Raw genomic sequence first — 21,121 nt, forward strand, 5'->3', positions numbered from 1 at the left:
GTTTTTACTGTTGTGATGTGGGACATCTGGGATGACAAGAATAGTTTTGTCTGTCATCCCCGCGAAGCCGCGTGGGCCGGACGGGGAGAATCTCTTATCAGATCTGGCAAAGCTTATCTCCTCCCATGAACGTTCAAGGATTTGCCGCATCCTCAATGCGCTTTTGAGGACACGGGGTGCGAGACGTGTAGCTCTTGTCTGGAGCACAGAAGTGGTTTCCTGTTGCTTGTGCGATTGTTTGTGTGTGTTTGAAGCTCCTCCATCTGTGTCAAAGGTGTTATTGTGGCGCTCAGTGTCTCCCCAGCTCATGTGTGTGTGCACAAGCAGCTAACGATGCTCTCGTCCCCCTCCAGGACAGCAGCGATGAAGCACTGTTTCTACAATGAGACCGTGGGCTTCTTCTACAACAACAGCCGCAAAGAGCTGACAACGTACTGGAGGACCAAAGACGTGCTGGTGGTGGCCCTGGGCCTGACGGTGAGCGTCATCGTGCTCCTCACCAACCTGCTGGTCATCACCGCCATCATCATCAACCGGCGCTTCCACTACCCCATCTACTACCTGCTGGGGAACCTGGCGGCCGCCGATCTCTTCGCCGGCATCGCCTACATGTTCCTCATGTTCCACACGGGGCCCCGGACCGCGGAGCTCTCCCTCAAGACCTGGTTCATCCGGCAGAGCCTGCTGGACACCAGCCTGACGGCCTCCGTGGTGAACCTGTTGGCCATCGCCGTCGAGAGGCACCAGACTGTGTTCACCATGCAGTTGCACAGCAAGATGTCCAACCAGCGCGTGATGATCCTCATCTTCTGCATCTGGGTCACGGCTCTGCTGCTGGGGCTCATCCCCTCCTACGGGTGGCACTGCCTCTGCGCCCTGGACAAGTGCTCCAGCATGGCCCCGCTCTACAGCAGGAGCTACCTGACCTTCTGGGCCATCTCCAACCTCGTCATCTTCCTCATCATGGTGGTCGTGTACACGCACATCTTCATCTACGTCAAGAGGAAGATGACGCGCATGTCCAAGCACACCAGCTTCCACCCCCGCTACAAGGAGACCATGATCAGCCTTGTCAAGACGGTCACTATCATCCTAAGTAAGTCCTTGTGCCGTAGTTGGTCCAAACGATGCTTTGATCCCATCACCCATCCCACACAACCCAAGACAGGGGATCCTACATAAGTTCTCTTGCCGTAGTCGATCCAAACGATGCTTTGATCCCATCACCAACCCTACATAAACCAAGACAGGGGATCCTACGCAAGTCCTTGTGCCGTAGTTGATCCAGATGATGCTTTGATCCCATCACCAACCTGAGACAGGGGATCCTACATAAGTCTTTGTGCTGTAGTCAATCCAAACGATGCTTTGATCCCATCACCAACCCCACACAAACCAAGACAGGGGATCCTACATAAGTCCTTGTGCTGTAGTTGATCCAAACGATGTTTTGATCCCATCACCAACCTGAGACAGGGGATCTTACATAAGTCCTCTTGCCATAGTCAATCCAAATGATGCTTTGATCCCATCACCAACCCCACACAACCCAAGATGGGATCCTACATAAGTCCTTGTGCCATAGTCGATCCAAACGATGTTTGATCCCCCATCCTGGGTTGTGTGGGGCTGGGGAGGTGAATCTCAATATTAACACCGGCCCAGGTTGCCCGGAGAGGTGGTGGACGCCCCATCCCTGGAGAAGCAGCAGCACTTGGTGCATCCTTTATTAAAGGATGGAGAGGGGCTTGGGGCAGATATAAGGAGGTAACAGAGAAATAGAGGGGGTTGTGTCCAAATTCCCTCCTGTTTGCCGGAACAAAGCACTGAACCATCAGATTTACTTATTTTTGAGCCAGGTCTTGGTTTGCTGGGGTAAATATACCTGGAAACTCTGTTTGACCTGCTCTCATTGAGCACAGAAACCCCGCAGAGCACTAACCATGGCCGTCTGTCTGTCCACATTCAGCTCGCTCCCCGAGGCGGCTCAGGCGCTGCCTCTCCAGCATATTGAGCTTTATTTGGGTACGTCCTTTCAGCAGCTGTGATTCCTTTAATCTGCTTTTTCACGATGCTTTAAGGGTCTAACGAAGTGAACCAAACCTTCCGCAACCCGTCTCGACTCTGCTCCGACTCCGAACGCCACAACCCCCTTGCTTGCAAATCCTTCCTGATAAGCGCAGAATTTGCTCCGTCAGGGAAAGCTCGGAGCCGCAAACAAAGGCTGCGGTGAACTCCCTGCTCGGGGGCGCACGCCGGCTCCTGTCGCAACTTGTGAGCGGCGAAACTGGAGTTTTCTGCCCGTTCCTGCCTTTGCTGGGGTGTCTCCTTCCCCAATCTCTCCATCTCATGCGTGTGGTTGAGTTTGCGTTACCGCTTTGGAGCCCATCAGATGCAGCTCAGGAGGAGTTATTTACATCATGTAGTTTTGCACAATCCACAGTAGAGAAAAAGGCTTTATTGCGCTTTTCCTCCCCGAATAACATCGGGGGGTCACCCGGTGGTGTCAGCAGGACTCATGAGTCCTATGGGGCTTCATGACATTTGGTGCATCACCTTGTTTTGGGGGATCCTTTCCTGTGTCTTGTAACCCAAGAGTGTTTCTCTGCCTCCATGGGATGGTGTCAAAGTGGCACCAGTTCCATCCAGGTCCCTTGAACAGGAGGAATCGCTCAATTTGGGCAAAATCCCTTTCGGTTTGGAGTTGGTTTGGAGGCTGTGGAGGGTTTTCTCCCTCCCTGCTGTAATTCCTTCCCCACCCTTGCTCCCCTGCAAACTTGGACTGTGCGCAGAGGAATGTTTGCGCCTGATGCATCAGAGGGTGTAGCCGCTCGAGGAAGCCGAGGGTGCGGTAGGAACAGTCGGCGCGAGCCAAGGCCGATAATCCTGCAGGTCCTGGGCGTTGGGAACGGGTCTATAACCAGACCTGGAAACCGGTAATGAGTCCAAGGTACACCTGGAAACCAGTAGCGAGTTTTCCCACAGACCAGTTGAGCGTGATGGTGATGAAACTGTTAGTGGCCACGCCGGGTAGATTGAGTTTGGGCTTCATTCTGAACACCTTGCGTTAAGGAGTGAGGAAATCAGCTGGATTTGGAGGCAAAGCCCCAAAACTTTTCAGGTACCTCATTTTTCCCCCCTTCTCATCTTTAATATTCCTCTGGTTTTAATTTGTGCTGCTGGGAGCCAGTCTTAAAATAATGTGGCTTTCCTTGTGGATGCTAAAACCTGCCTTAAAGAGTCGCATCGCTACACACAGAGGTCCCTTCCCTGCAGGCTCCCTTGAGATAGAACTATTGGACCTTCCTGCAAGTCAACCAGGGGTTAATTCCATGTATTTGTTAAATTAAAGGGGTTAAGTCGTTAAGTGCAGGGAAAGCTGCGCTGCCCTGGGCGTGAAATTGGCTTTATATCAAGAAGTCATGGCCTGAACTCTGCGGGGAACACTCCCAGGAACCCAGAACATCCCTCGACGTGTTCCTTTGTGTCACAGCATTTCGCTCAGCAACAGCTTCCAATGGAGCCCGCGGGCTGTGCCGCGGCTCGTCCGGCCGTCGTTCTCCCCCGCCAGCTGGTTTTCGGTAAAGGGTGGCGTCGTTTTTGGTGTCGCTTTCTCCCGCCCTTTCCCAGAAGGCGCCGCAGCTCCTGCAACCCGAGCTGCAGCCACGGGCGAGCGCTGCCTTTACGTCAGCCTGAAAATCACAGCCATCAAAAAGGGCTTCAAAGCCGCGGGCGCCTCCTCCGTCATGCAAAGCAGCAATTATCCTTTTGCCCAAGAGCTTTGCAGGTGGTGGCAAGAACATAATACAAACCCGACGGAGTTGGTGCTGGAGTCTGTTTGGCTCTGTCGCGGTGTTGTTCTAAACTCCGGTTGTTAACTCAGACTGTTTTATTCAAGATGCATCACGCTGACTCTTCTTTCCTGGCTTGTTCCCCTATTTGGAGGGAGTTGCACATAAATAGGAAATAAATCACTTTATGTGTAAATGCAACAGAGGGGCAGGGAGAGAAAAGTACTACTTGGAAGTTTTCTGAATGAATAGAGTGGGGGGTAAGGATTCAGTGTCTCAATTCTTAGTATTTGCTTGTTGAATCCTTGATCTTCCTCCAAAGCAAAAATACAGAGCGGAACTATTTCCCCCTTGCCTCCCTCCCTGTTTAAGTTTTGAGGCAAACCAATTGTATTGAGCATCTTTATGGTGGCGTGGCCAGGAACCTGGTTTTGGGGTATTTTGGGGTTCTTTTTTACCGTTCTAATGGGGTTTCTTCTCTCCGCAGGTGCTTTTGTCATCTGCTGGACCCCAGGCCAAGTCGTGCTCCTCCTGGACGGCCTGGGCTGCAAGAGCTGCAACGTCCTGGCCGTGGAGAAATACGTCCTGTTGCTGGCGGAGATCAACTCGCTCATCAACGCCATCGTCTACTCGTACAGGGACAGTGAGATGCGCAGCACCTTCCGGAGGATCCTCTGCTTCGTGTGCTACAGGAATTCCAAATACACCCCCACGGTGGTGAAGCTGAACACCGCGGATCGCAGGACACTTTCGCAGAACGGCCACTTCACTGTGGATTCCTCCATTTAGCTCTTGGTGGAGCGGAAGAGCGACGTGGTCCTGAAGCACAGGCTCGAGCAGAAATATTTCCAGTGATACTTGTCAACGGGAAAGGACAAGATGCTTTTAAGGACGGGGTGTTGTTTAGGACGAACACACTGAGTAGTATTCATATTAAAGACCGCTGTTTCTAACGCCGAGTTGATTTAATTTAGCAGCGTTGAGTACGTGGGGCGCGACAGGAATCTCGCGTGGTCTCTCAACCAGCAAAGTGGTTTCTTGGTACTTCAGTATTAATACCGGTGGAAATGGTTGTTCGGTGGGAGCGTGTTCCTATGTTGCTTCCTAAGCAGAGCTGCTCAGTGTTTGCTCAGAGTCCGACGTGGGTCACGTTCCGCCACCTTCAGCGCTCATGTCCTTCTTGCGGCCTCTTCCTGTTGGTTGAGCAGCAGATTCCGGCTTTCCCAAGTGTCTCTTGTTGAATTTCCAAGCGTTCTTGGCTTTTAGAGCACCTAATTCTTGCCTAAAATGGTGCTGGAACTACCTGCGGGTGTTTGTGTTCTAAGCGGTACCGCGCGGTGTTCAAGTTCGTCGCCTATTTGTACATGTGGAGCAAGTTGTGTTCCTGTTAAACCATCTTTCTACTCACCCCAACCCCTCTGGGATGGGCTCAGGTTGGATTCCAAGGCAACTGGAGGTTTTAAAGTGAAGGTTGTACCTTAATACTCCACTGTCCGAGCGTCTTTCTCTCAGCAAAGCACCGTGAGGAATTAGCAATATTAATATCGGTGCACGTAGGATCTATTTCGAGTCCATTTGATGTGCGATGAACGCTCTTGGTTGGGCAGGCAGAGGGTGAATTTACAGCTGAGAAACCATAAATACTTCACCTTCACGGTGTTAAACTTCTCATGGTGTGAATGTGTCCGTGTCAGCCCAAAATCCAAAGTTAGGAACTCTGTGATGACTAAGCAGGCCGAGCTTAGCAGGTTTTAAGTGTTGTCTAAATTAATAACTCCAGGATATTTGACAATAAACCAACCCCGTTCTGTCGGACGGTCCTGACACCACCTTGCTGGCTTTGCAGAGGAGACAATTAACCAAAGGCTTCGTTACTCAGGTGTGTGTCTTGCAGAACGCGGTCAGGTTAAGCCGAGTCTCCTGGCTTGACTAAACCAGCCTTGGAATGCAGTTCCCACCTCGGTGGTCCAGAGACTTTTGGAATAAATGTGTTGTGCTGCGTTTTAGGAAAGATTTGGTGGTTTTCCACGTCTCAAGCCCTGGGGAAAGGAGCATCCGTTGTGTCACGATGTTGACATCGGTCTTGGGTTGCTTGCAAATACTTGGCTATTTTGGGGGAGTTTCAAACCATTAAAGCGTAGAAGGTGGTGGGGTTAAGAGAAGACACTTTTATTTTCGTTGCCAAAGAATTCTAGCTATTTTCCCTGGAAAATATTGGGTTTGGGATGCGGTGCGGGATGTAGAGGGAGCGGGAGGGGAATCAGCAGGAGCTGGAGGAAGATTGTGATAGCGAACGCCTGGAAAGATGGTACTGGAGGGATGGGCTGGATCTCGATGTCTCTGGCATGGTGAGTGGTGCTGGACCCGCTTGGTTGAGCTAGAGTGGGCGCCTCAGCTCACGGCCCAAATCAAAGGGGAACCCACCGGTGTTTGGAAACCCGGGCAGGTCACGGGGAGTCCAGGAGATGCTTCAGTAAGTATAAATGGTGCTGCGCTCCGGAGCCCACGAAAACCTCCACAAAATCCTTTGGAAATGAAATGGTGAGTGCACGATTCTCGTTGGAAGTGGCTCTTGAGTCCCCTTGATGGCAGGAGGGGATGAGTGTCCACCGGGAGGCAATGTAGGCCAAGCTTTAGGCCTGGCTTTTCCTTCCTCCACTTGGAGACAACGTAGGCCAAGCTTTAGGGCTGGCTTTTCCTTCCTCTGCTGGGAGAAAATGTAGGCCAAGCTTTAGGTCTGGCTTTTCCTTCCTCTGCCGGGAGGCAATGTAGGCCAAGCTTTAGGCCTGGCTTTTCCTTCCTCCACTGGGAGACAATGTAGGCCAAGCTTTAGGCCAGGCTTTTCCTTTCTCTGCTGGGAGTCAATGTAGGCCCATCTTTAGGTCTGGCTTTTCCTTCCTCTGCCGGGAGGCAATGTAGGCCAAGCTTTAGGCCTGGCTTTTCCTTCCTCTGCCGGGAGAAAATGTAAGCCAAGCTTTAGGCCAGGCTTTTCCTTCCTCTGCCGGGAGAAAATGTAGGCCAAGCTTTAGGCCAGGCTTTTCGTTCCTTTTCCAGTCTCTGCCTCAGCTTTGGAGTTTTGGGGCTGAGCGAATCCTCTGATTGATCCACGAAACTCCAACTTCCAGGACACAACAGCAAGAGACAGTCAGAGCTGTAAGGACAGGAACAGCACGTAGACATAGGCGGGTGGGTGTCTTCACATATATACGTATAATTTACATACCCAGAGGAGCGTTCTGGTTTCTTGACGGCGAGATCGCAGCTCTAGTGCTTAATTTAATCCCAACACACACATTTCTTTGAGCTCTCGCTGTGGAAATGCCCAGAGATAAGGCAGAGACTACAGCGGGGGCGAATCTCCCTGGCAATTCATGCTCTGCGGGCTGTTTAGAACTCAGTTGGCATCTCAAGTCCTGGCTTTAGTTTTAAATTGGACTCTTCTACCTCCACCCCCTTATTTTGTGCTGACAGGAGGGAATTCACTTGCTAATTACATCCCAGTCCATTTCCAATCGACGCGCACGGGGCGATTTATCAGCGAGCTGGAGACAGCTCTGCCCGCTCCCTTGGCTGCATCAGCAAGAACTTGCGCAAGACAATTTAATTTCTTGTCATCTTTTAATCCGGCTCCCTTTCCCCTTATAGTCAGGCTGTGAATGCAGAGAGATGGTTTATTAATCATTTTAGCAGATACAGTGTGTTTTTCAGCAGCGTCTGCTCCGTATTTCATTTGTCAGCGTTCTCAGAGCCACAGGGTCATAAACATTGTGCCCTGTGACAGGGGAAAATGGGTGAAAACCTGACAATGCGAATGTGTGGAGCTGGGTTTTGCTTTCTTTGGGGTCTCAAAGGGTGGTACTCACAAGTGGATTTGGCCCCGGCATTTTATGTGAGATCCTGCTTAAAATAAAGCCTGAGAAAAGATTATATGTGCACAGTGTCACAAGTGAGGGTGACTGTGCCGGGGCTAAATCTGGGGTGTATGTTGGGATAAGTAAATGCTGGATGCTACGGAGCTTTTCCACTAATAAGTAATGTGCTGGAATCCCTCAAGCTGCAGTTGTGCCTATGGGCAACAACAGGCCAAGAAGGCAATGGGACCTGGGGGGGATTAGAAAGGGGTGGTCAGTAGGTCAGAGAGGTTCTCCTGCCCCTCTGCTCTGCCCTTTAGTTCAGATACTATCAGGATATACTTGGGGAATACATATATACACATATATATAACATATACAGCCATAGCACGCTGAGAATGCCCCATACCGTCTGATCTGGGAAGCTAAGCAGGGTCGGGCCCGGTCAGTGCTTGGATGGGAGACCAGCTGGGAATAGCGGGTGCTGTGGGCTGAGCCAGCACTGGGCCCTTGTGGCCAGGAAGCCAATGGGACCTGGGGGAGATTAGAAAGGGGTGCTCAGTAGGTCAGAGAGGTTCTCCTGCCCCTCTGCTCTGCCCTGGGGAGGCCACATCTGGAATAGTGTGTCACATCTGGAATAGTGTGTCCAGCTGTGGCCCCTCAGCTCAAGGACAGGGAACTGTTGAGAGTCCAGCGCAGGGCAATGAAGATGCTGGAGGGAGTGGAGCATCTCTCGTGTGAGGAAAGGGATAAAGAGCTGGGGCTCTGGAGCTGGAGAAGAGGAGACTGAGGGGTGACATTCATGGTGATCAATATGGAAAGGGGGAGTGTCAGGAGGATGGAGCCATCGGTGACAATAGGACAAGGGGCAATGGGTGCGAACTGGAACACGGGAGGTTCTGCTTGAATATGGGAAGAGACTTGTTGTGGCCCCAGTTGTGGCCCCTCAGTTCAAGGACAGGGACACGTTCCTGTGTCACCTCAGCTGGGTGTTCCTGCTCCGGGGGGTTGCACTGGATGAGCTTTGAGGTCCCTTCCAATCCCTGACATTCTATGATTCTATAATTCTCTGATTCTATAAGTGCGGTCCCTTCCAATCCCTGACATTCTGTGATTCTATAATTCTATGATTCTATAATTCTATAAGGTCCCTTCCAACCCACTACACCCTGTGTGAACCGCGAAAAGAGCGGGCGGCGTTAGGACCCAGCGCGGCGCTTCCGACGGCTCCGCCCCCCTCAGCGTTCAAGGGCGTGGCCTGCGGGGGGGGGTGCAGCACGTCGGGGGCGGTGCCCCGCTGTGCGCAGCCGCTGCGGATCGGCCCCGCCCACAGCGTGCGTGGGCGTGGCCTGCGGGGGGGCGTGGCACGTCGGGGGGCGGGGCCGCGGGCGCTGGGCCCTGTTGTGCGGAGCCGCTGCCCGTTCCCGGTCCCGCCGTTCCCGCCCCGTCCCCGCCATGGAGGACCCGGCGCGGCTGCTGGCGGCGGCGCACGGGGCCGGGGTGACCGTAGCGGCTGGGATCCCGCCACCCCCTCCGCCCGCCGCCGGGGATCCGGCCGCAGCGGGGCCGCCGCCGCCCGCGCATCACGATACGGGCGACGTCCTGCAGCAGATCATGGCCATCACCGACCAGAGCCTGGACGAAGCCCAGGCCAGGTACCGGCACCGGCGCCTTCCCGCGCCGTGACTCAGCGGGTGTGCGGGGGGGTGGGGAGGGTGGGGGGAGATCCCCGGTACCGGCGCTGCGGGGGGGGGGCGGTTTAGCGAGGACATCCCCCCCGAATTCCCCGCTGGGTTCCCGGTTCCCGTTCCCATTGGGAGCGATCGCTCCTCCCCGAACACCCGAGGGGATGCTCGGGCTCCTCGGTACCAATTTTCCGACTCTTTTTTTAGCTTTTCACCGCGTTATCAAACGCACGGGTGATGTAAATACCGGTAGCGCAACCATCAGCCTGGTGGCGACGGGGTTGTCCCGGTGGCGACGGGGTTGTCCCGGTGGTGACGGGTCGTCCCGGTGGTGCCACGGTCGTCCCGGTGGTGACGGGTTGTCCCGGTGGTGACGCGGTTGTTCCGGTGGCGACGTGGTTGTCCCGGTGAAGCCGCGGTTGTCCCGGTGGAGCCGCGGTTGTCCCGGTGGTGACGGGTTGTCCCGGTGGCGCCGCGGTTGTCCCGGTGGCGCCGCGGTTGTTCCATTTATCATTCCCATTTTTCACCCCTAAGGGTGAAGTTTGTTGGGGAGGGAAAGCGAGAGGAGCTCGGGGGGGTTGTCACCCCCATCACCAAGTCTCTATAACAACATTTAAAGCAAAACCAATTAAGGTTGTTTTTTTCCCCTTCTCGTTGACTTCATTGCGATGTCAATAATTCCATGGCAAAACCAGCCCAGAATCAACCAAATTCAGCATGTTCTGGTGTGTTCTCCGCCGTGCTGCTGCTCCAGCTTTTCCCTCATTTCCCCACCTGTGTCGAAAAGACCCGTCCAGGGCTGGATTTGTGTTGAATCCACCCAAAGTTTAGCTGGTTTTGGGTCCGCCTGTTGCTTCTGTGTCCCCAAGGACAGGTCGCAGGTTCCTGATGGTCAAGTTTTCCTAAGGAAAAACCACATGTTCTAAAAACGTCCTAATTTGGGTTTCAAGTCAACTCTTCCATGTAACTTGTCCAAAATACGTGAGTGGCGCTTGCAGGACCCAAAACTTGTAGCTTTTGTGTCTCAGAAATAACCACCCACAGCTCCTGTATGGATTCCATAGGTGTGGATTTGCCCGTGTGTTGCGTAAGAGCCACAGTTTTCTCTCCCAGCCTCATATTTAAGGTGATTTTGAGCAGAAGAAATTTGCCAGGAACTCCAGTTTCTCAAGGAAGAGTTGAGCTTTGAGTTTGTTGGGTTTACTTAGTTCTCCTTAAGTAAAGCCGAGCCTGGTTAAACCCATCGCATGGGGGATTAGGGGGGACCTGGGGCTTCTCCCCGCTGCATTAACGAGGATTCCTTTGATTCCTTTGTATTAAAACCGCACACGATGCGCTTTTCACGCGCGTTATTTTAACGCCTATCGAACCTCGGCGGCTCCGCTCGGCGCAGCCAACGGGAATATTTAAACCCAACTTGCAAACTTGGCTGACGAGCGTCACCGAAAGGGAATTAATCCGCCAGAACGAGTCGAACGCCGCTACGTTATCCCCTTCGTCCTCTTCGCAGGAGTGTGTTAATTAAGCAATTATCTCCGCGGATGTCTCTGTCCCTAAATTGTGCTTTTTGGAGCGGGGTGCAGCGCGGAATTCCTGCTCTCTCCCCCCGTTTTTCCCTTGGCAAACAAGGACAATAGGGCTGCACCGGCCCCGGCTCAGCTGCCTTTGTTCTCAGCCTGTTTGTCTCGGGCTCGGTGTCACCCGGCGGCTCCGGAGCTGAGCAGGTTCCATCCTTCCCTGGGTGGCCGATGGGGTTCAGGTCGCGCGGTTTTGGTGACAAAGGCGCGTTCTCAGCGTTGCGCCGTCCAATTCAAGCCTGATTCATATTTATATAAGAAACACATTGAAAATTAGCGATGAAGGCGATTGAAATGTTATTTCTGAGTGACAAAAAGGGTCGCAACAGGGAAAAGAGACTTTCCACGGGGGCTGTGTTGTAGTTAGAGACTTGTATCCACAACGGGTACTTTACTGCCCTTGAAAACGGGCGATAATTGGGTGAAAACCCTCGCCTCCTGGTTTTCCACCTTCTGACCACACTTCACGTGTGTTTTCAACCCCGAGATGTAATTATCTGCCTTAATTATCCATCAGGATGGATTTGGCGTGAATGATGTGGCACATGTTGGCGTTTCCTGGGGAGAAGCGGGAGGAGAAGCTTCAAAAAGGCAAAATGAGCACATAGGGGCATATTAAAAGTGTTAAACACTATCTCAACCATTCATGGTGTAAACCAGACCTGTGTTCCCTCGTCTTCCTGCTGGTCAGGATTGATATGCTCTAAAAACACTCTAAAAACACCCTTTTTGGTAGAATGGCGCCGGCAGCTCCTATAAGCGACACAGAATGAGAATTCTAAGGCCCACGTGATTCTCTGGTCGAGTACGGTCATATATATCAAATATACAACCTGAATTCAGGCGTTTCTTTCTTAATCCCAGAATGGACTGGGGTGGAAAAGCCCTCAGAGACCATCCAGTCCAACCTTTGGTCCAACTCCAGCCTGTTTACCAGATCATGGCACTAAGTGCCATGTCCAATCTCAGCTTAAAACCCTCCAGGGCCGGTGAGTCCAGCATCTCCCTGGGCAGCCATTCCAATGCCTGACCACTCTCTCTGCACAGAATTGCTTCCTAATCTCCAGCCTAAATTTAAGTTTAAGCCTCCTTGTCCTATTGCTGATGCCTGGGAGAAGAGCCCAATCCCCCCCTGGCTCAAACTTCCCTTCAGGTGGTTCTAGAGAGTGCTGAGCTCACCTCTAAGCCTCTTATCCAGCCTAAACAAGCCCAGCTCCCTCAGCCTCTCCCCATGGGGCTTGTGTTCAATCCTTCCCCAGTCTTGTTGCTCTTTGGACTCGCTCCAGCACTTCAATCTCTTTCCTGACCTGGGGGGCCCAGAACTGCCCACAACACTCCAGGTGTGGCCTCCCCAATGCAGAGCACAGGGGGAGCATCACTGCCCTTATCCTGCCAACTACGCCATTTTGGATCCAGGACAGGCCACCATTGGCCTTCTTGGCCACATTGTTGGCTCACGTTGAGCTTCCCGGCCATTAGTCCCCCCAGGTCCCTTTTGGCCACTCTGTGCCCAGCCCGGAGCGCTGCAGGGGGGTGTTGTGGCCGCTTGGCCTTGTCGAACTTCATCCCATTGGCATCGGCCCATTCTCCAGTCTATCCAGATCCCTCCTGCCTTCCAGCAGCTCCACACTCCCTCCCAACTTGGTGCCATCAGCAAACTTGCTGCTGATGGTCTCATCTGATGCACTAACCTGGTTCTGGAGCGCGACGCAGTTCTCGGCGTCTTTTCCTCTTGGCATTCGCTCATTTGTTCTCATTTTCTTTCAGAAAACACGCCCTGAACTGCCATAGAATGAAACCGGCGCTCTTCAGCGTGCTCTGCGAGATCAAGGAGAAAACAGGTGTGTTGGCCTCACAAAAACCCACGTTCAATCACTGCCTTGCTCTCATTTAACCTGGCGACTATTTTCCCCCATAGTTTCGCCAATTTAAGGCCAATTTTGGGGGCTTAACAGTTTTCCGTAAGCTGGAAAATGGCTTGGTATGGTTTCTATAATGCCGGCTGCGTGCAGGTGTGGGGAGTGTTTGCAGGTATGGTTTTTGTTGTATGTGAAGCATCTATAGGTTAATATATCTCATTTCTATAAACCATAGAGAATTCTGACCTTTGTTTAGAGAACAACCACTTGCGTTATCCGTAACTAGATCACTATGGGTTGGTTGGTTTGTTAACTTGAGGTTGTATTAACATTTAACCTCCTGAACATCTATTTGATCGCTCTCATGGTTGGTTTTGGGGCGTCTGCTGCTCTGTCTATCCCTTATTTAAATGACGGAGCAGATGTTGCGGCTCTGGGTGAACAAAAGCCCGGCCGGGCCGTAGTGTGAGGTTTTGGGCCTCTTTTCCAGCTCAGAAATGGGGTTCAAAGGTGTTTCTCCCCACCCCTTGTTTCTCTCTTTGTGTCGTTCACAATAGCTCCAAATAAACCGTCCACCGTCGCAACCACTCAAAGGTGCTGGCAAATTCTCCCTCTAATTAAAAAGGAATTACAATAGATTGGGCCATATTTAATACTGATTTTCAGGTCTTAAATACGCACAATATTTAACAATAAATATGAAATATTGGGCGATATTTAACTATTGGAAGAGGCGTCTAATCCAATAAACCTCCGTAGGGTTTTTGGGGCTCACAGAAGCATTTGGAGTGTTTTTCATCGATACAACAAGCGTAACCTGACCAGCAAAACCTCGATTTCGGATACAATTCAACCATAATTCTGTCTTAAAACACTTTGTCGCTGAGTTTGCTCAAACTCAGTGTATTCTATACCAAATAAATGCGTTTATCATGCTGTTCTGCTCTACGAAGGAAGATCTGGAAAGGAAAGCAAAGTGTTTATCGCTTCTTTCGGTTCCAGGGAGTTCATTGCAGAACCGCAACTCTTTAATTAATGAGATGTAAATATATTGCGATGATTGCATTTGCATACGGAGCGAGGCTTCGGCACCATAGGTTGCGATGTGTTTTAATGAGAGATTAATTAGAAACGACGCGGGTTTCATTTGGCTGGGTGTAATTATTGGATGTTGTTGATGAACGTGCGGGAGGTGACGTGGTGGTAACTTACACTCTATCCTGGTATTATGGAGATACTAGGAGTAAAACTAACGGTAAAGCAAAAGGTGCCATTGAAGGAGACGTTGGGTTTGATTTCTGGGTAATATATAAAGCCACGGTTACACCAAAAGCTGAAAATCAACCCAACGAAGCAAGACAAACAGACCAAACCTCTTGCACCCATTAGTTCGTAGTTCCCTTCACCTTTGGGAGAGTTTATGGAGTAAAAGTGTGAATCTCAAGGTTGGAAATGCAGTTTATGATACGTGGTTGGCTTATTAGAACCAGAGTCTTCCCTGGAAGGAGCTTCACGCATGCTCCTCAGCAGCAACTTGAGCCGAGCTTATGTGTAATTGATGATAACTAATGGCTAATTACCGTCGTTAGACAAGTGACAGAAAATGAAGCTGCAGCTGGGAGCTCGACGCGCCCTGATATGCATCGTAATGTGCATTAAAAGGTGTTTAGCGCAACAACGTTCGGATGAGAAGGTGACGCCAAAATAGCGGTTTCTGCTGAATTTAGTGTGAGTTTGAGCAAAGAGCCTGAGGAACAAATTGCTGGACAAAAACAACCAGTGATTTTCAATAACCACAGAATCCCAGAATCATGGGATATCAGGGGTTGAAGGGACCTCAAAGCTCATCCAGTGCAACCCCCCGGAGCAGGAACACCCAGCTGAGGTGACACAGGAACGTGTCCCTGTCCTGGAACTGAGGGGCCACAACTGGACACACTATTCCAGATGTGACACACTATTCCAGATGTGGCCTCCCCAGGGCAGAGCAGAGGGGCAGGAGAACCTCTCTGACCTACCGACCACCCCCCTTCTAATCCCCCCCAGGTCCCATTGGCTTCCTGGCCACAAGGGCCCAGTGCTGGCTCAGCCCACAGCACCCGCTGTTCCCAGCTGGTCTCCCATCCAAGCACTGACCGGGCCCGACCCTGCTTAGCTTCCCAGATCAGACGAGATGGGGCGTTCTCAGGGTGCTATGGCTGTATATATTATATATATGGATATATATATGTTCCCCAATTATATCCTGATAGTATCTGAACTAAAGGGCAGAGCAGAGGGGCAGGAGGACCTCTCTGACCTACTGACCACCCCTTTCTAAGCCCCCCCCCAGGTCCCATTGGCTTCCTGGCCACAAGGGCCCAGTGCTGGCTCATGGTCACCCTGCTGTCTCCAGGACCCCCAGGTCCCTTTCCCCTACGCTGCTCTCTAACCGCTCATTCCCCAACTTATACTGGAACCTGGGCTTGTTCCTGCTGAGATTCAAGACTCTACCATGGCCTTGGTGAAGCCATGTTGGCTGCCCCTAATGACCCTCTTATCCTTAATATGTTTCCTGCTCTTTTCCTGCTCTTTTCCTGCCCTTTTCCTACCTTTTCTGCTCGCAAAAGCCCTGGGGATGCTCTGGATAAGATGTGGATGTTCCGCAGCCACTCCAAAACCCCCTTTTTACTCCAGAATTGTGCTGTTGTTTCTATTGAGCCTACAAAATATCTCTGTACATTGTTCGCTTGCTTTCACACTCAAATCTTTGCGTAACAAGAGGCCCTTTGTGTGGGGAACACAACATCTTCCTAACCCGTTATGGCTGGGGAAAAGGCTGTTCGCGTTTTGTAGCTTCACAAGGTGGAGAACAAACTATTCGCGCAGCTCGAATCGCCATCAAGAGGCAAAACGCTCTCGGTGTTTTTGGCGTGGACTCAATATTTCGTGTGCGTTTCAATGGTCCATGTGGGTCCCGTCCAGCTCGGGATGTTCTATAAGTTCCCAAAAGGCGTCGAAAGGCTTGGCTGGAATCCGAAGCCACCGCTCGGATGCTCTTTCCCAATTCAGAAATAACCTTTTGCTTCCTTTTTTGTGTTGATCCAGTGTTAAGTATTCGCGGTATTCAGGAAGAAGATCCCCCCGACGCTCAGCTAATGAGACTTGATAACATGTTGCTGGCCGAGGGCGTCTCCGGGCCCGAGAAAAGAGGAAGAGGAGGATCGGTGGCCGTAGCAGCAGCATCAGGTGGCTGTCCAAATGACAATAGCATTGAGCACTCTGACTACAGGGCCAAGCTGTCACAGATCCGACAGATTTACCACTCTGAGCTAGAGAAATATGAACAGGTGATCTTTCTGCATGGAAGAGTTTTTATCATCTCCATTACAAATAACCCTTTTTTCCCCCCTTTTGGTGTCGGTTTTGAGAACAGGAGAGGAGGGAGAATGAATTCAGGTGATAGCGAGTCCCGTTGCAAACGTATCTCAGCGTTGCAGGTGAAGACAGAGGGGTTGGACATGAAAGATAATAAACGTCTCGCTTATCGTTGTTGCCTTTTTAAAGAGTAAATAAACATGAAAGCTCCTTTAAAGTGTATTTTTTGCGATATACTCGCTGGGGGGAAAAAACTCGCGGGTGTTTTGTGGTTGGTGGAGACCAACGTGTGTATTTTCAGGCCTGCAGCGAGTTCACCACGCACGTGATGAACCTGCTGAGGGAGCAGAGCCGGACGCGGCCCATCTCGCCCAAGGAGATCGAGCGCATGGTGAACATCATCCACGGCAAGTTCAGCACCATCCAGATGCAGCTGAAGCAGAGCACATGCGAGGCCGTCATGATCCTGCGGTCGCGCTTCCTCGACGCCAGGTATGGCCAAAACACCGTCAGACCGTGAGGCCTGAGCTCCTTTAATTGCTTGAGCGCGTTGAACGTCAAGTGTGTCGCTCCCAAGTTTAAATGGGGAGGATTCACCACCCGTTTGGCTCAGGAGGGTGTTGACATCAATGTATTTAATTCCACTTAGTTCTTGTGTTCTCCTGGCAACCAAATGTATTTTAGAGGCAAAAAGAGCCCAAAACGTAAGACATCTCAAGTTTGTCGCTCCCAATGTTAATTGAGTTTAAACATTAAGAACCCACCACTTGATGCTCTAATCCCACCCAAATTCTCCTTGAAACCAAATGTGTTTGATGGTAAAAGGCCCAAAGCTTAAGGAATCTCAAGTCTAACGCTCATGGTGTCAATCGAGTTTAAACACTAAGAACCCACCACTTGATGTTCTTTGCCATCAACGTCTCCAGTTCCACCCAAATTCTCCTTGAAACCGAATGTATGTGATGGTAAAAAGCCCAAAGCTTAAGGAATCGGTCGCTCCCGGTGTCAATCGAGTTTAAATACTAAGGATTTACTACCCATTTTGCTTGGGTGTTGACATCTAAGGATTTACTACCCATTTTGCTTGGGTGTTGACATCAACACCTTTAATTCTGCTCAGTTCTTGTGTTCTCCTTGTAACCAAATGTATTTTAGAGGCAAAAAGAGCCCAAAACGTAAGAAATCTCAAGTCAGTCGCTCCCAGTGTCGATTGAGTTGAAACACTAAGAACCCACCACTTGATGTTCATTGACATCAACGTCTCTAATTCCACTCAATTTCTCCTCATAACCAAATGTATTTTAGAGGTAAAAAAGCCCAAAGCGCAGCGTTTAATACCATTTAAACAGGAACAACTCGTCTTTTATAGGCGGAAACGACGTAACTTCAGCAAACAGGCCACGGAAGTGCTCAACGAGTATTTTTATTCGCATCTGAGTAATCCTTACCCCAGCGAAGAGGCCAAAGAAGAGCTCGCGAAGAAAGGCGGCATCACCGTCTCACAGGTAACCGGGGCTTATCCGCAATTAAGGGACCTTTTTATCCTTTAACGATGAATTTTTCGCATATAGTTGTCAACGGGCTTCATTTTTTGCTACTTTAAGTACGATTTAGGTTATTGGGAAGGGTTTAGTTGTTTGAAGCGCAGTTAAAAACGTCACCTTTGCTTCAAATAAAGTTTAAAATGTAACACTTTGATGCGGTGTCGCCAGGTTTCCAACTGGTTCGGGAATAAAAGGATCCGGTACAAAAAGAACATGGGGAAGTTCCAAGAAGAAGCCAATATTTACGCGGCAAAAACAGCCGTGGACGCGACCAACGCGGCTCAAGGCAACCAGGCGAATTCTCCCCCGACGCCAAATTCAGGTGAGCGACAATGAGCGTTCGTGGGTTCGTGAGTTTGGGTTTGTGGGGGGTTTTATTCCTCATTAAAAGGCGGGTTTTGGGTTGGTTTTCCAGCCTCCTCCGGCTCTTTCAAGATGACGAATTCAGGAGATTCGTTTCTAAACTTGCAGTCGCTGGGTTCCTATCAGAGCTCCCCGGTGGGAACCAACGTGCAGCCCCAGGTCAGTAACGGGGAAAATACATCGTTAATACCTAAATTAACATACCGCTCTTCTAGCCATAGAAAAGTATAGAAATCCAGCGGTGTTTTCTCATTTAGAGTCAATTTTTTTTATACAAGTAAAACTTTGCGTGGGATTTCTGCTTAACGGCCACACTTTGAGCTTTATGCTGAATTTCTAAATCCATCTGAACGGCGTAAAATCCGCCATAAAGCTCTAAGTGATAAGCTCTATAAGCAACTGGGTGTAGCTGAGTTAATAGCAAGAAAAACGCGCTTTCCGCGACAAATCTGGCGGGATTTAAGGCATTTTGGCCTTGTAGATGATGTACAACGTATCGCTGCGTTTCTTCAGCTCGATTTGTGTCCCTGTTGCAGCTGGATTCCTTACACCACGTCATCCACCAGGCGGGGAGATACGACGCCATCGTGGGGAACCCTTTGTACACGACGCAGCGCATCGACGTAAGAACCACGATATCACTTAATTAGCGACGAAACGGCCACTTTGTATTTCCTGCCCCCATAGCAAAAAGCTGGAAGAGATGTAGTTTAACCCCCCAGCATTTCCCTCCTAGAGACTCGATTTAAACCGTCGCTTTGCCCACCAGAACGTTGGAGCGTTGCTGTGAATTTTTGCCATAAAGGAATAGCATTAACACCATGGCAGAGCGGTGGATGTGGTCACCCTGATTTCAGTAAAGTGACACAGTGTCCCATAGCATCCTAGTTGCTAAGTTGAGGAGGGGTGGTCTGGACAATAGAGTAGTGAGGTGGGTTGCAAACTGGCTTAAGGAGAGAAGCCAGAGAGTGGTGGTCAATGGTGCGGAGGCCAGTTGGAGACCAGTATCTAGTGCGGTGCCTCAGGGGGCAGTACTGGGGCCAATATTATTCAATATATTCATTAATGATTTAGACGAGGGAATAGAGTGACTGTCACCCAGTTTGCTGGTGACACCAAGCTGGAGCAGTGGTGACACTGGGAGCTGTGCTGCCATCAGAGACCTGGACAGGCTGGAGAGTTGGGTGGGGAATAACCTGCTGAAATTTAACAAGGGAAAGTGTAGAGTCTTGATGTGGGCAGGAACAGCCCCAGGGTCCAGTATAGGTTGGGAAATGACATATTAGAGAGCAGCGTAGGGGAAAGGGAGCTGGGGGTCCTGGGGACAGCAGGGTGACCATGAGCCAGCACTGGGCCCTTGTGGCCAGGAAGCCAATGGGACCTGGGGGGGATTAGAAGGGGGTGGTCGGTAGGTCAGAGAGGTTCTCCTGCCCCTATACTCTGCCCTTGAAAAAGGTTTAGTTCAGATACTATCAGGATATACTTGGGGAACATATATATATATAATATATACAGCCATAGCACCCTGAGAACGCCTGATCTCATCTGATCTGGGAAGCTAAGCAGGGTCGGGCCCGGTCAGTGCTTGGATGGGAGACCAATGGTACCTGGGGGGGGTTAGAAAGGGGTGGTCGGTAGGTCAGAGAGGTTCTCCTGCCCCTCTGCTCTGCCCTTTAGTTCAGATACTATCAGGATATACTTGGGGAACACATATATACACATATATATATAATATATACAGCCGTAGAACCCTGAGAACGCCCCATCTCGTCTGATCTGGGAAGCTAAGCAGGGTCGGGCCCGGTCAGTGCTTGGATGGGAGACCAGCTGGGAACAGCAGGTGCTGTGGGCTGAGCCAGCACTGGGCCCTTGTGGCCAGGAAGCCAATGGGACCTGGCGGGGATTAGAAGGGGGTGCTCAGTAGGTCAGAGAGGTTCTTCTGCCCCTCTGCTCTGCCCTGGGGAGGCCACATCTGGAATATTGTGTCACATCTGGAATAGTGTGTCCAGCTGTCGCCCCCTCAGTTCCAGCAGGACAGGGAGGGAGGAGGTTTTACACACTATTTACAGACCGTACTTTGCAGAGCAATATGTATATATCCTTATAGAAGTTTTAAGTGTATAAAGCCCCACTTTGCTGCCTTCAAGTTGATTTTTAAAGGTTTAACGACTCTATTTCTCCCCCCACAGGCTAATGGCAGCTGGCAAGACGCTCCCACCCCTTCATCCATCACCTCGCCCGCCGGAGACCCCGGGAGCGTTAATTCGGACGCGTCTAATTAAGCTTTTAGGACCTGTTGATGAGAGGAAAGAGGTCATTAGTGTAATTTGTCCTTTACTGTCGTTTGTATGAGTTGACACACAGCAAATTACCTCAGCAAAGCCCGGAACCAATAGAAGATTGTGATTATAACGATACCTCTCTACCTCTCAACCCAGTTCTTTTGACTTATTCCCGTGAAAGAACTCGCTTCATTTTCCTAACCGAATTTTGTTTAGATCCGGATTTTCTGGTGGGAATCGGGAAGCGTCTCTTGTAGAACTTGGCGTTTGTCTCGAGTTTTACTTGATTTCTTTTAATTTCCACGAGGTTTTTTTACGATGGAGTTTCTGTTCTAGTCGATAGCTCCTAACAGTTCAACCCCCTGTATCGTAATTGTACGCGTTCTCTGTATTGTAATTTTGTATAGGGAAATAAGCTTTTCTTACCTAGAATCCATTCTGAGCTAATTAATCACAACGTGGCTTTACCAAAACTCTCGTGGACTTGGCTCTTGGGTAGGACGGTCCATCCTGTGTCATTCGGTGTCATTCTGATTTAATGTTTAGTGAAACAAGCAGGAAAACACCACAAGAAACAAACAAAACCCCACAAGGGAAACAAAACCCCACAAAGGAAACAAAACCACCGGACTTCTCCACAGACAACGAGCTTTTGCGCATCTCCGCCGCTGTTAGCACAGAGTCCACCCCTTTCCGTTGAGATTTTATCAAAGATAATAAACGTCCAAAGCCTTTTTTTGCGCTCTTTTTTAATGGGGATTGTTTCCTCTCGCTTTGCCTCAGTTTGGGCGGGAAGCGCGAGAGGCGCCCCC

The 21,121-nt window shown here is 50.6% G+C and overlaps 2 protein-coding genes across 2 annotated transcripts; both read left to right on the top strand.

Annotated features, from left to right (window-relative positions):
* Positions 1-357: 357 nt before the first annotated feature.
* LPAR2 (lysophosphatidic acid receptor 2) lies at positions 358-4,580 on the top strand (the record flags this gene model as incomplete). The annotated part of the gene is made up of 2 exons (XM_080361383.1): positions 358-1,096; positions 4,279-4,580. Exons 1-2 carry the CDS (start codon positions 364-366, stop codon positions 4,578-4,580), a joined length of 1,035 nt encoding a protein of 344 aa, XP_080217509.1. The 5' UTR covers positions 358-363.
* Positions 4,581-9,026: 4,446 nt separating this feature from the next.
* On the top strand, positions 9,027-21,043 carry PBX4 (PBX homeobox 4). Its single transcript, XM_080361411.1, has 9 exons — positions 9,027-9,297; positions 12,672-12,745; positions 15,851-16,092; positions 16,422-16,612; positions 17,490-17,625; positions 17,833-17,986; positions 18,080-18,186; positions 18,564-18,650; positions 20,217-21,043. Exons 1-9 carry the CDS (start codon positions 9,098-9,100, stop codon positions 20,307-20,309), a joined length of 1,284 nt encoding a protein of 427 aa, XP_080217537.1. The 5' UTR covers positions 9,027-9,097; the 3' UTR covers positions 20,310-21,043.
* The last annotated feature ends 78 nt before the right edge of the window (positions 21,044-21,121 follow it).

Source organism: Nesoenas mayeri, assembly GCF_963082525.1.
Source record: "Nesoenas mayeri genome assembly, chromosome: 31".
In the NCBI taxonomy this organism is placed as follows: domain Eukaryota; kingdom Metazoa; phylum Chordata; class Aves; order Columbiformes; family Columbidae; genus Nesoenas; species Nesoenas mayeri.

Coding starts and splice junctions, on each gene's coding strand:
- PBX4 (XM_080361411.1), top strand. CDS start 9,098: ATGGAGGACCCGGCGCGGCTGCTGGCGGCGGCGCACGGGGCCGGGGTG. Junction 17,987..18,079: donor TCCCCCGACGCCAAATTCAG/GTGAGCGACAAT, acceptor TTGGTTTTCCAG/CCTCCTCCGGCTCTTTCAAG. Junction 18,187..18,563: donor GAACCAACGTGCAGCCCCAG/GTCAGTAACGGG, acceptor TCCCTGTTGCAG/CTGGATTCCTTACACCACGT.